At 39.8% G+C, this 14,621-nt stretch overlaps 1 protein-coding gene across 1 annotated transcript in view; it reads right to left on the minus strand.

Annotated features, from left to right (window-relative positions):
- Positions 1-13,574, minus strand: part of LOC107194418 (A disintegrin and metalloproteinase with thrombospondin motifs 9) — a 123,184-nt gene extending 109,610 nt beyond the window's left edge. The window contains exon 1 of the mRNA XM_015584039.1: positions 13,277-13,574. Coding sequence (XP_015439525.1) covers positions 13,277-13,511 — 235 coding nt within the window. The 5' untranslated portion in view covers positions 13,512-13,574. The remainder of the gene's footprint in view (positions 1-13,276) is intronic.
- Between the last annotated feature and the right edge of the window lie 1,047 nt (positions 13,575-14,621).

Here is a 14,621-nt window from a genome sequence, read left to right on the forward strand (position 1 = left end):
TTCCTTTACCCGACACCTCTTTTTATCGTCATTTAAAGGTGCGTATCCATTTGTTACGTATCCTTGTATCGTAACACCGTTGCGTATCATTGTGGACGAGCAAACGTTGCATCGCTGTGTATGAAAATCTGATACAAAGATACGCAAATGGACCGATCGGTACTTTGTCGGTTTTTCGTCGTCACATCAAAGGATGTCGCGATATTCATTTGGTTGATTTGGGGGCAGGGAGTCTTCTAGACACCACAGTTGCCATGCGTCATGTGCTACTCATGCACGCACACACGCATTCATCTTTGAATGTTTTTTTGCTAATTACGCCTCGTGCGTCGTGAAGATTATAGAATACGGAATATACGAGGATACGCAACAAGTGGATATGCACCTTAAGCCGGTCATTATTCCGAGGGTATCTGTAACACGTGGGACGTAAATCGACTGCGTGGAGTCGCGTGACGCTTCTTAATGCAACCTAATGCACCTTAGCTTCTAATATCTAGTTGGAGTCTTTAGGTGTATACCATAGTACGTTCATCATCCTGACTGAATCTGACCAGGTTCGCGTGAGCTACGTGTACCTGGTGTAGAAGAATTACTCGAAACCCTGACTCTAAACACAAACTTTCCATTCTGCGATTTTATTAGGCCAGATAACGCGCCAGTTTTCACGTGTACAGGTTTATTTTTATTTTTCTATCAACTGTTATCATCGTGAGACTTAAGGGGTGGTGGTTTACGAACCACTCGCAGTACACACCGTGTCTGGTGGTTACCATAAACTCGGCTCCGCACGGAATCCAATATCTAAATATTTAGAGTGTTTCAGTTAAATCTATGGGACCACCACACAGAGTATCGACTGGTTCCGTAAACTGCGTGCTTCCTAGGTGGGAATAGTTAAGAGGGAAAATAAACTTGTACACTTTGAGATTCGGTGGTGTTTGGTTAAATTGAAGGATGGGAAGTTATGAACCCGACGAGGATGAATACCTTAAGAAAATTCTGTGGTCTCGACTTTGTATTGGAATAGCTAAATCGAGAAAGAGATTTTCTCGGAGAATAGCGTCTTCTGGTCTAAAAATATATATTTATCTAAATATCAATACATTTGGAAGTTTGGCGGATTCTTTGGCTTTAGAGGGCAAATGTCCAATGACACAAGAAGTGGGCAAGCAGAATTATATTCAGTCCCTCACAATATTTGACGAAACAACCATGAATAAACAAATCAACAAATATACTGAGCCTCAACCATAAAGGATTGAAATTCTAAAATTAGGGCAGATGTCTCAATAATTGCCACCTTAAGATTGTAACGCATCTTCACTTAATCATTTTACGTACTGTTTAATCTAAAAATCGTCTCAGTTCAGAACATAATATTATTCTAACATCTCTATCATTAAAAAAAAATAGTTTTATACATTAAACATGAAGAATGAATTAATGAATAATTGAAATCTCAAATTGCACAATCATTTTTCAACATTAATTTTGAAAAACCAGGTACATACAAGTACATGTGTATATGTCTTTGTTTCTATGTAAATTAGAGTTCAAATTCTATAATAAAATTTTTTGCACACATCACGTGAGGTCTTTATTAAGTAAAATAAATAAACTGGCAATATCAGGTACACTGGCACTAATTGGGACATTTACCCTACGTCGATTTACGGAATCGAAACTCGATTATGCACACGAAATCTTTCGTGGCGTTAATCAGAGCCCATGGAAAATCTCTGTAATACACGATCGAAGAAACAATCGCTTATTAATTCTAGTACGCGGATAAGGAGAAACAGTCTGTCGCGAGCGGTCATTTCGCATGAGTCAATGTACACAGAGTGACAATCAAGGTCCGAAGGCTGGATAATGCGCAACAACGTCTAATTGCGGGCCCGTACAGTGCCCGACACTAACCGCGAACGGAGCTCGACCAGCACGCAGGACTACCGAAGTGGATGTGGACAATTGTGTCGTTGATTGCGAACTCGTGTCCACAGCCCGATGTGGCGACCCCGATCGAAATGATCCTGGCTTTCCTTTCTTATGAAACGACGATCGAACGTGTTTGTATTTCATAGAGACACGGCCTGTCTAGGTTTTCTCTGCCAAAGTAACTTAGAGAAACTGAAGATCCAGGCGACTAGACGATGGAAGATCACAAAGGATTTGTTTTGATATTAATGGTAGAGGTAGTAAGAGGTTGTACTGCATTGATCTTAACCCTTATGTAGGCAACCGGCTACCCGGGTACCCATTTCTAAATTTCCCTTTTTATGTCCTTGTCTAAAACAACTCTTGGTGTATTATAGGCAGGGAAAACTAATAGTTTCGGAAAAGTATGAAAGTAACATTATCTATGTTTACCTGATCTGTCAGAATAGGAGTATTCCGGTTGCTCAATAACCGTGAATATTTTGGCTGCCCACACAAGGATTATAAATGTGACGTATTCTATAGGACAAAATGGAAGAGGAAGAATTATGTTGGTAAAGAATAATGTTTTTGACAGGATTCAATTGATAACTTATTCGGTAATATCAGCGCATATGAAACATCAACTTTCCATTCTTTGCACTTTGCCACGTGAAAACAATGAAGCGAGTTATTACTAATTATTTACTTAACTGTGTCATACTGAGGAGAAGGGAGTCACTTTGTTCCAGGATAATAATTCCAGGATTGTAATCTGATCGGATATTAAGTCAAACTCTAGAGCATCGTGGATAACAGATTTCTTCAAATATGATAGATCATTTAATTGTTTCTGACTTATTTCCCTAGTCGCTTATTTAACTCGTGTAATTTTCAAAGTACAACGTTTATGAACGACGGAATTTTAGAACATGCCATACATCGTTGTAAAAGTTCTGATAATATGAAAAATCTTGCGTCGAAGAAAATCATATTGAACATGCAACAATCTAATGTATGCCCAAAAATTAGCACCTCGATAAATTCTTCCACACTCTATTCCTCGGAATAATTCGATACCTTATCTAGCTACTTTATCTTCCGTTTATTTCAAAGTACCATTTACACCAACGAAAGAATTTATATACGATTTTAACGATCAGTTTTACTAATCGTCGTGCGAAGAAAACTCGCATTTGCTTCGAATTTCACGGTCGTCTGTGAAATACACCTTCGAGAGCGGGGCTGGTTCGAGGAAATGTATCTGGGCGGCAAGCGCACGAGGGGTTTCGTTCATAAAAATTCGCCGTATACTTGAATGTGTACCCGAAGCAGATCGGCCGGTTTGGTTGGAGGTCGTCGCCATGCAGTCTGCCCAGCTTAAGTGTAGCATCGTTATCACGATGCGATTTTCGTTTACCATATACACATATCCGAATGCAGTAAATTCTCGATGAGTGTTCGAAGGCTCAACGGCACTGAACATTAAGTATTTCATAAACTAAAGGCCGTATGCGAATGAAACAAGTATCATTGGCTTCAGAATTCCAAGCTTCACCACTGTGCTGAACCTCATTAAAAAGTCAGCGTTACACTTGGAGATCTCTCGCTGTCAGTGCCGCTGAGCCTTCGTACACTCATCGTGGATTTACTGTACTCTGTGCGATTTCCGTCAAATATGTCGTCTTTCAGTATCATTTCCACAGACGAACACGATAAATTCACGTACGTTGTGTGCTGATTCGCGATCGTTCGATCGGTTTCACGTGTCCTCAACGGAGTGGGGGATCGAACTTTTCTCGATGGAAATCGCGAACGCGGTGAAAAACGAACTGAACGAAACTACTTTCAAGGCGGTGTTTTGTCGAACACGTGACGCCTGTAAATGCAAACCACCGCTGAAATACGAACCGTTCACCACGCACGCACTTTTTCGCACGGTTCGTTCGCGTCTCAGAGACACGAGAAGGTACGCGACGACACCGAACGGTTTAATGAAACCACTGATTAGGGATGAGCATAAGTTCGATCGTTATTCCGTTGTCTAATGACGTTTACACGATACCGGTCGTTTATAATCTTGTTCGTAAGCATTAGAACACTTATCGAAAACGACACTTATCAGAGACAACACTTATCGAATAGGAGGTTTATCAAATAGGACACCTGTCGAATATGAAGTGAATGTAATGGAGCATTACGAAATTATCGAAGGTTTGAAAGAAAAATCAACAATATCAACAATTATTTAACCTAAATACTGTTTAGGAGATATTAAAGCTCGATAGACGACATTTATGCTAATAGTAAAAAAAGTAAAAAAAAACCTAAGTAAATTAAATTAATTTAAAACCTAAAGTAATAAAAGTAGCTCAAAATATGTCATTTTTATGAAACTCTACATTTTTTTATACAGACCAGGTGTCCCAGTACTTATGGACGGTAGTGTACATATACTGCGAAAGTTTATGTAAGTAACTCCCTCGTGTTTTGTGGAGTAATTCACGAAGGCAAAAATGAAACAAAAACTTATGTCCCATATTCAGAAGTTAATTGAGATAGACGAGTAATAGTAAAATCTTGACTTCACTTTATTGGATTGAAGTTTGCTAGAAAAGTTTCAAATCCACAATTTACTCAGAAGAGTGAGGAACAATTGTGTATGTAAAAACGTATCATACTTCCAGAATGAAAATTAAATTGAGAAAGACTTGATGAATATAAGGATGCAGTAATGATAAACGGTACCAGTCTATATGGAATAATCATCGATAAAGCTAACAATACATTCGATTGATTCTCAATGATGTCAGTAAATAATAAAATTTCTATTCTAAATTATTTCTTTTGAGTTCAAATTCAGTTTCCTCGTTTGTATGGTCGAAGAACGAGTAACAAGCCAAACGACGAAGGAGAAATGATAATAATTTAAAGAAAGAAGACTAAGAAATGGTAAATGACACATTTTTCCCTCGTTAAATGATGTTCTGGCCTGCCAACGACAACATGTTTACAGAATTTGGCCGCATTTTTGGAATAAACCGATTGACTAACACCTGTCGCACGCATCGTGCGAATCCACTAATGATATCACTGCGAGAATTTTGCGAAAGAAGCATTGTTCACGCCTTGTTACGCAGCAAAACGATATACTAATGTTACGATCATAATTTAATGTTGATTGCAAAACACGATCCGATCGTCGTAAAGCACGCTTTTGTCGATGATGGTTTCAGTCATTTCTCGAAACCGATTTCAAATCAAAATTTAAATTTGTAATCCTTCCTTCCAATAGAAGACTGGTTTACGTGATGAAATTCAATGCATTTGAAAAACCTTAAAATGTCCTTCCTACACTAAAATCAGAATTTATATTCGCCAAAAAATTGAACGGCTACGAAGAAACTGAAACATAGATCGAAAGAAAGCAGAAAATTATAAAAATCAAAGGAAACGACAAAAACGATTAATCGTCATCGAATATACAGAATATACATTCGCAACTTGATTAACAATTGAAGAAGTCAACATTACTTAGAAATATAATATAATTATTACAATTACAGATTTTATATACATACAACGTACATGAATGTAGAAAATAAAATAAACCTTCGAGAAAGAAAGTTTTCTCTTTGACCTCCATTTCTGAAGAAAAATGTGAATTAGCATAGACACAATCATAGAACTATCTATCCAGCCGAATATAAATGCTCCATCTCTATCTTTTTCCGTTAAAGCTGTTGGAGGAATGGCCAAGCAGTACGATCTTTGACAAAATCGTGCTCGAAAGAAAGGTTTTCTACCGTTATCGGGCTATTTCAGCGTCGCGCAGCTGTGCTCGATATGCAAATCGGATAGAACCCGAGAAAATTTAAACGGAACACCGATTACGAAACACTTCAATGGGCCGGTTCGCTGCATAATAGCGAAATCTGGGCTCCTCCGGTTATCTTCGCGGCGAGAACCACCTACTGAACGCGACACTTCTCCCGTACCACTCGATTAGCGAATTAATTTGACTGTTGACTCGCGTGCCAACTGCTACTTCAGAAACCTGCGGAAGCTATACTTTTCGAATAACGCAATATTAACCAATTATTAAGATTCAACTTGAAAACCTGGCCACATAAAACCTGGCATAATGGCGGCCTGTGAATGTCCAAGAATCACGCGAATCCAATTTCTTCCTGCTTTCGTATTCCTCCCCTCTCTCCTTTAATTTATCACAGGTACTCCATACTGTTTACTAAACACGTATCATTATTATTTTACAACTTCCAGGAAGCGATTGTGGGATTTTCGTAAAAACTAATAATTTCTGTCCTTTAAATAGAAGAATGAAGAAACCCAAAATCAGTATGTTACTCAAAAATGAATCTTAATCAAACAAGATTCAGGTCTCGATTAATGCGAGTTCAAATACAGTAAATCGTCGATGAGTGTTCGAAGGCTCCTTGGCACTGAACATTAAATATTTCATAAATTAATGGCTATATGTGGCTGAAACAAGTATCATTGGTTTCAGAATTTCAAGCTTTATCATTGTGCTAACCTTCATTAAAAAGTCAATGTTACACCTGGGAGCCTCTTCTTGTCAGTGTCGAAGAGCCTTCGAACACTCACTGATGATTTACTGTAATGGGATATTATATTTGTTGCGAATTATAAAATGATCCCAGGTCGCTTTTAATGCGAACGAAAATTCAGTTAATGCGAGGTTCGCGAGACTTCTTTCATTCGGTACAACTGTGGAAGCAATTAATCTTTTGTTTTAACGATCCTTAAGCTCCTTCTGTTTCGTAGAGACGATGCGTAAACCGTTTCTCCACTTCTTCTCTTATATAGTCAAGCTATTTAACGTACTCTACGTGCTACGTTCTACTTAACATTTTATGCATATTTCGTTTTCATTATAATTTACTAAAATACGTATGAGAAAATATATTAAAAAATGTTTATTGTATATTTTCTTAAAATTAGAACCAATTCCTGTATTTAAAGTATTCGAATAATGCGAATTCGAATAACCCGATCAATTTCTCGGATTTATTACTCGCACTAATCGAGACCTATCTACAGTGAGTCACAAGTGAGTACAGTAAATCCACCATGGGTTCTTTCGAACGACAAGGAGAGGTCCCCAGGCGTACCGCTGACATTTTAATGAGGCTTAGCACATGCATAGAGCTTGGAATTCTGAAGTCAGTAATATGTGTTTCAATCGCATATGGTCATTAATTTATAAAATATTTAATGTTCAATGCTGAGGGGCCTTCGAACACTCATCGAGGATTTACTGTACCTAGTATCGACTCTTACTGTGCATTAACCATCGACACTTCATCCACGAACCCAACTACCCACAAACGTGTTGCCAAATTTGGCCACGCGAAACTCGAGACCAGCGAGTTTCTGCACTAGAAAATCACGCATCGGAATCTATTTTCCCCACCGATCAGTCCAGCTCGTTTGAATAACAGTTTATGGAAAACAGCCCGTGAGTTTGCGCTAAGTCCGTTATTTTCGTCCGAAATCCATAAGGTTTAGAGGCGTTAATATCACGTTCGACGCCGCTTCCTCTTGCCAGCGTAGTCGATCGAAACGCAACAGCGTCGGGAGCGTGCACGCGCTCCCACATATACATGTCTGTATACAGGGTGTAACAAAAATGTTCGAGAACCCGGAAATGGGAGACTCGTGAGGTGATTTGAAACAAGTTTTTCCTTAGCAAAAATGTTGTCTCAGGCTTGGTTAACGAGATATTAACGAAAAACCCCGACCAATGAGAGCGGGAGTCTGTCAGCCAACGTTACCGCGGGAACTCGGCCAGCAGACGTGCGCTCTGATTGGTTGGGGTTTTTCCTTAATATCTCGTTAACAAAGCCTCAGACAACATTTTTGCTAAGGAAAAACTTGTTTCAAATCACCTCACGAGTCTCCCATTTCCGGGTCCTCCAACATTTTTGTTACACCCTGTATATCGATGTATTCCGTCGAGGAGAATACGTGTATTGGATGTTACATGCGGTACCGCGGCGCGCGGCATGCTTACACGTGCCCGTGTGCACGGATCGGCGCATTATGCACGCCGCATAACGAATACACGAAACCACGCCGGGATAATTCTAGAGAAGAGGATGCTTTTCCATCCCTCCGCCTCCCTCCACGACTCTACGGAGATTTCGCCCATCGGGACTTGACCAGCGTGGTGGTTTCATCGTTCGAACGAAGCCTCCAGGCACTCGCGGAGTTGGAAAGACAGAATACTGAAGTTTATATTTTTTTTTTTTTGCAATTTTAGTATAGTAGAAATGTTTTGTCTAACATTTTAAAAAGCGTAAAATTGTTTGATTATACCTAGTAGCATTGTCTCGGTAATTGAAATTTTTTCGTTAATCTATATTCTCTGCCCCCCTCCACGACTCTACGGGACTTGACCAACGTGGTGTTTTCATCGTTCGAAAAAAGGCTACAGGCACTCGCGGAGTGAGAAAGGGAGAATACTGAAGCTTATATTTTTTTTTTTTGCAATTTTAGTATGGTAAAAATGTTTAGTCTAACATTTAAAAAAGTATAGAACTGGTTGATCATATCTAGTAGAATTGTATCGGTTATTGAAATTTTTTCGTGAATCTATATTGATGAATGTTTAGCGTCGAGTGAATCTCGTTTTGGGAACACCGTGTGTGTATGAAGAGTCCCACGCAACTAGGCTACATTGTGTCATTGAAACACCGAGATAGAAGAACAAGTGATAAGGCATAATTAAGTTGTTTCAGTTGCTCCATATTTCGCAATCACCAGAATGTACTTCTATACTTACATAGGATTGCAATGTGTCGGAGCTGAAGTGTAGAAGTGTTTTAAACATTAAATAGTAAATAATATAAACTTTAGAAAAATTGTTAGATCTACTCTCTATCATCATGTAGTGTATGCATAATTACACTTGAGCGGATTATTATGTTACAAGATAATCTTCGTTGGGTCACCCAACTTTGCCCTCTATCAATTTTATCTATCTATACATAAAAGAAGAATGTACAATCTTCCTAACCTCTTGATTACCTCGTAGATCAATGTTGCTAGTTTTACAAATATAATGGCGCCGATTTTATTCCAAAATCTAGGCTACACATCCGGGAGAATCTCTATCAGTTTGAATCTCAAAGATGCAATTCCCTTGAAAATACAGATCTTTAAACAAATTTTTATTTCTATTAAAAGTGCATTAAAAACGTTGATCCAGTTACCCATCTGTCGATAGATTTCAAATTTCATGTTCATTTCCCAAATGAGAGAAACTGAAATGTCGTCGTTAGTATACGATTTTACATAACTAAATTCTAATTTAGCAGTATATAATATTTAAAATAATAATATTATAATAAGCACATTTGTCTACTATTAAATGTAACCGTAAAAAATGGCCATTCCACGAATCTATCCACATTCACATCAGGCTAGAAGAATGGGTAACCTATCCACGGTAACAATGAACCGTCGAACGACAGGTAAATTCGACGATATGCGTCACGAAAACCGACGAACTTATAATCGTTACTGATAACTTCACCGAGATAAGAGAATAGATGTTTGAATATTTACGATTTACCGTGGCTTCCCACCTTTTTCTTTTCCCACTCGATGACAGTTACATCATTACAACCTGATAATCGGTTGAATCGTGTACCAAAGATAGCCAGCCTCGGTTCACTCGCGGTCGGTACAAGCGTAAAAGAAGAGAGAAAATCTGGATAGAGGACACGGCAGGTACACACGATATCGAAACGAATCGAAGCGAATTCGAGATCGAACGGGACCATAAAATTCTCACCCCGGTCTTACGTTCCTCATCTTTTATGTGTCGTTTTTAATTCGTCAGATAAGAGTTTAATGACTGCAGATAGCGAGACTCCGCGGGGTTTATCTTTCCGGCACGATCTCGGTAGCGAGCGCGTTGACTTGTCCGCTGCGACCATTTGCATAATTCGTCTTACGAATTTCGCTGAGGACACGCCACACGTGTCTTTCAGCCAGATGGTGAAATATTTCAATTGCAAGACACAATACATAAATCGTTCAGACGATTGCAGATATTTAAATCGGGTGAATACAGTTATCCATTTTCCTACAAATTTACAATTCCGTCTTCTATGAAACTTTACCGAATTTACCAAAGATCCTTCCGATTTATTCAAGTAGGCTTGACGACGTTTCGTATTATTATATTTTCCAAGTTAAGAAACGCTCTAAATACATAGACATCTGCAGTCTACAGTTATAAGAAAAGATATCGTCTTTTCTTACGAGCAATACCATCGAGAACGTTATTAACGCATTGAATACCACAGTGAAAAAGGCAATACATACCTAGGCACGCTTTATTTCATTTATTAATTCACAAATCGTTAGAAACGCAAAATTCGTTCCTCCAATAATTTACGCCGCGAAATCAACTATTGTGTCAACGAAAATAAAAAGAATATATATTCTTCAAGGAGAATCTCATTCATTAGGAGTACATTCGTAGGATCGTCGAGAGCCGGTGGTTTCTGTCGCATAACAAAACGTTCGCGGCACGATTCACCGACGACGACTCTATCCGTGCATGCAGATGCATAATTATTCCGCGGAGACAGAGCCGCGACGGTTCCACAACGTTCCGCTTACACCATCATCGACGATACGCGATCTTCGCCGCGGTGAATCCGAACCCGCGCCACTAATTTCGTGCAGTTTATTCGTTTCTCCGTGGGCCCGTTATCTCGCCTGGAATCTTCCGAGCTACCCAGCCTCGATCGAAGAAGGGGGATATCCCTGGTAATCATTAACGAGAGCTAATTGCACCTGCTCGCGGATTATCCACGCGGTAATTGTCCCTCTTTCACCTCCCTTCACTCCCCATTTGTCCACGTAGTCGATCGCCGTCCACCCATTTTACGCGAAACGTACCGACCGCCCCTCGATCTCGATCACGAACGATACTCGGATTCGTAATTTACGCAGATAACTGCGTTCTCACTTTCTTCCTCCGTAGTTCCCGTCGGAACGTTTAATTAAAAGGAGAATTAATGCACCGAGGACAGACACCGCCAGAGGAATTGCGCTTGGTCTCGCGGCATTTGTTGTTTATGGGCTCGAATTTTCTATTTTTGGGTGGTTGTTTTAAATTCTGGAGGAACCTCCAAGATGTTCCTTTTGTGTTTTGGTTGGTTTAATTTTAGAAGGTACTTTCAAAATTCTTTAGTTCCCAAGTCTCTTTTAGGCATAGATTATTGACTGATTATAACTGGATTATATACTAAACGGTTATATACCCGTGTATCAATAAATAAATAAATAAAAATGCTGGCAGAATTTCGTGATAGTTCTGGACAGATTAGATGGTTAGGTTCTACGGAGAGATTTGAGATCTGTGGTGATGTGAATATATGAAATGACTAATATGAATCGATACAATCGATCTTCAATATAATACCTATCCAACTATTCAAATTAAACCACATGTATCACAAGAAGAAGAACTTGCCATTTTGTTAACAAAAACCTCTAATTCCTAATAATCACTCTAAACCAAAGAATTTTTCAAAGACCGTCGTATCGAATTCGTATTCTAATAGAATCGTATCCTAGTAGAAATCGTATCCTAGTAGAATCGTATTCTACAAGCAAAGACCAATAGCACCAATCATTTAGGCAACCCGGAAGTCCCAGGCGAACGTGATTTCACCGAGGATTTTTCACCTCCGAACGGAATGCTGACTCCGATTCGCCGAAGCACCATCAGGTGCACGGGCCAGAGAGCTCGGGCTGCGAGCCAGCGTATATATCTTGTACTTAGGACGTAGGGGTACAGGTTGGGTTGGAATATGAGTACGGTAGACTGTGAATAAAGGTTCATGCCTCGTAGCAATGGTTGTAGGTGTAGGTGTAGGTGTGGAGATGCTTTGGTGCAGCGGCCTTACAAGGACGTCTGGACGTTCTAGCTTTCCCTGAGAGCTGTTGCACGCCTTGACTGAGACTAAACGCGTTAACGGATCTTTCGCAACTCCTCTGTTTCTGCGAGACCCGATACATACATACTCGAATTACTTCTCACGGGCTACCGTACCATTGATTCCACAGTCGCGAATGAACGAATTAAATTAAGATCGAAATAAGTAAAAATCGTATCGTATTGGTGTACGCTTTGTAATGTTTAATGAACAGAATATTTCAGTGACATCGATACGATAAGGCATCGATTTTTGTGGAAAAATTCCGAAAAGTATAAATCTCGTGTCTGGGACAATATGGCGCACTCGCGGTGCGAAGGTTGATTTAAGACTGGCATTCGTCCTTCCCCTTTTACCGTCACTTTCAGTTCGTTTATCCTTGTTGGGTAGTTACTACACCTGACATTTATTCTTTAATCACGTTGACTGACGAGGTGGTCATCCGTGATCGATGTCCATCCTTTCAATGACGTCCTCCGCTGAATTTTTTTAAACTGCTTGTAAATTCATTCAGTTCCGTCGACGAAAGAAGTGTCGATGAGAGCGTAACGTGATAAATGACAGTGCAACATAGGAAAAAAAAAGTACCGATATTGAAAAATCTACCATGATATCAATCGAACGCATTATAACGCTCCAGTGGCCATCGAAGAGATAAACACACTATCGATAAGTATGTAAACTTACCGAATCCTATTATGTAACATTTTATCGATGTATACTTATGATAATGAAAGTTCTACGGCGAGATGTACAAATTTATCTAGCTAGTCAACGTGTCAACGGATTACAACTGACCAGCTAATACTGAAGGCACAAAGCTCGTAACTTATAACAAGTTGCTAAAATTTTCAAATGACTCCACGGTTAGAAATCATCTTCAATGGTAACTAAGATAACAAATCCTACAATTCGAACCTTCATATCAAAAAACAAAATAATTATCTGTTTTTCTAACGTTAAACCTGAATCTTCGTTAGAAAATTTCTGCTACTCGAATACTCCGTACTATTCGAATTATTCGAATACTTTGTACTATTCGATGTATTCGAATTATTCGAATACTTTGAATAGTTCGAATATCCGAATACTTGCAGTTTTTTGGTCCACTACTGTAACTTGTCATGAGTAAAAAAAACTTCCCTCGCATGATAGACAATGCAAGTTCCTTATACACTAAGTTAGTCAATGCAATCACCATTATCGTACACATATTGTCTATCATACAGCCCAAATGCTTAAACATAGCAAGTTACAGTACTGGTCCAACCAAGGCGATGGTCCAAATTCACCAACCGTCCCCTATTCATAATGTTAAATATTCACAAAAGGCAATAACAAAATTAAAGAGGTACCTTCGTTCGAGAAGCTCTCCTCGTGAAAAGTAACGCTCCTGATGGTACTAGTCTCGTTCAATCTCTCCTTCGTCAATCCATCCAAAGCCTGCGTCCCAGGATCCAGGCGTCCGTCGGCCTCTATTTCCTCGTTCGAGGTGTGCACACCAGTCCATAATATCACTATGAATACCACCAGAAGAACGACGCCGAGCGCCGCGGCGCCGTTGGACACGCGACTCGAGATTCGCGACATGTCACCTCTTCGCGATCACCAAACGCATTCAGTGTCCTCGGAAGGGTTGGATCACGTCGAAGACGATCCTCGGAAGAGAAGTCAGTCGATCATATTCGAGGGGCACGAGAGGATCTCGATCGAGGGAAGGGGTATATATCGCGCCGGCACCAGGTCATTCGCCGCTCTGCGCCACCCTCGAGGCGCCCATAGAGATCCTCCTACTCCTCCTTATAGCTTTCAAGGCTTCGGTTCCTCATACGCGTACCCTGCTGCTTCTTCCCTCGCGATCGAATCGACACGGGATCCACGGAATGCCCATTAAGGAGGCTCGACACTGTGTTTTCGATCAACTGCGACACAACCAGACCGATATATCGCGTTATCCTCGAGCGACGATCCCGAAATAGTATGTTCAACCTGATCCACCACCCGTGGGACTGTTGGACGCGGTCGTTTCTGTTTTCTTTTTTTTTTTTTTTTTTTTTTTTAAATTATATCGATAATAGATTTGGAAATGGTCATCTTTTGCTCGAGATGTTTCGTTGTGGTCGAATTGTGGTTGTGTTCCACCTGGTTCCGGTGGAGCTTGGGTATTTCGTGTAGGAGTTTCAATGGCTCCGCTTCGGGCGTTCCTGGAAATGAAATGGGGATAGCGTTAATGGTGGAATGGAATTGAATTGCGAGCTAATGCGTGGTGTATGAGTTGTTAATTCGTCAATGTGATTGATGACATAAAATTTATGCTTGTGATTTATTTTAATATATAAAAAGTTAAGTGGTTAAGCGCTTTTGACACCGGAAGTTTAGAAAACAATTCAGAAAATGGAGCTAGGCACTTTGGTTTGTGATTGGCTCGTGTACATTACACGTGATTGATTGATTACTGATGATGGAATAAGTTTTGCAATGTGTAGATTAACTTCTTGTGGACAGGGTACACGCATTGTAGATTGAGTATACAGTTTAAGTAGTATTTGTGGTCTTAAGGATCTCTGTTTAACCCTTTAACTACGGCTATCAATAGACGACGAAGATGAAACATTCTCGTATAGTGATACGAATAGTGTGAAAGTAATGATAGTGAAATGGACAATGAATCAAATACTGTTGATGAGCAGATTGCGGAAA

The sequence above is a fragment of the Dufourea novaeangliae genome, unplaced genomic scaffold (assembly GCF_001272555.1).
Source record: "Dufourea novaeangliae isolate 0120121106 unplaced genomic scaffold, ASM127255v1 scaffold39, whole genome shotgun sequence".
Classification (NCBI taxonomy): domain Eukaryota; kingdom Metazoa; phylum Arthropoda; class Insecta; order Hymenoptera; family Halictidae; genus Dufourea; species Dufourea novaeangliae.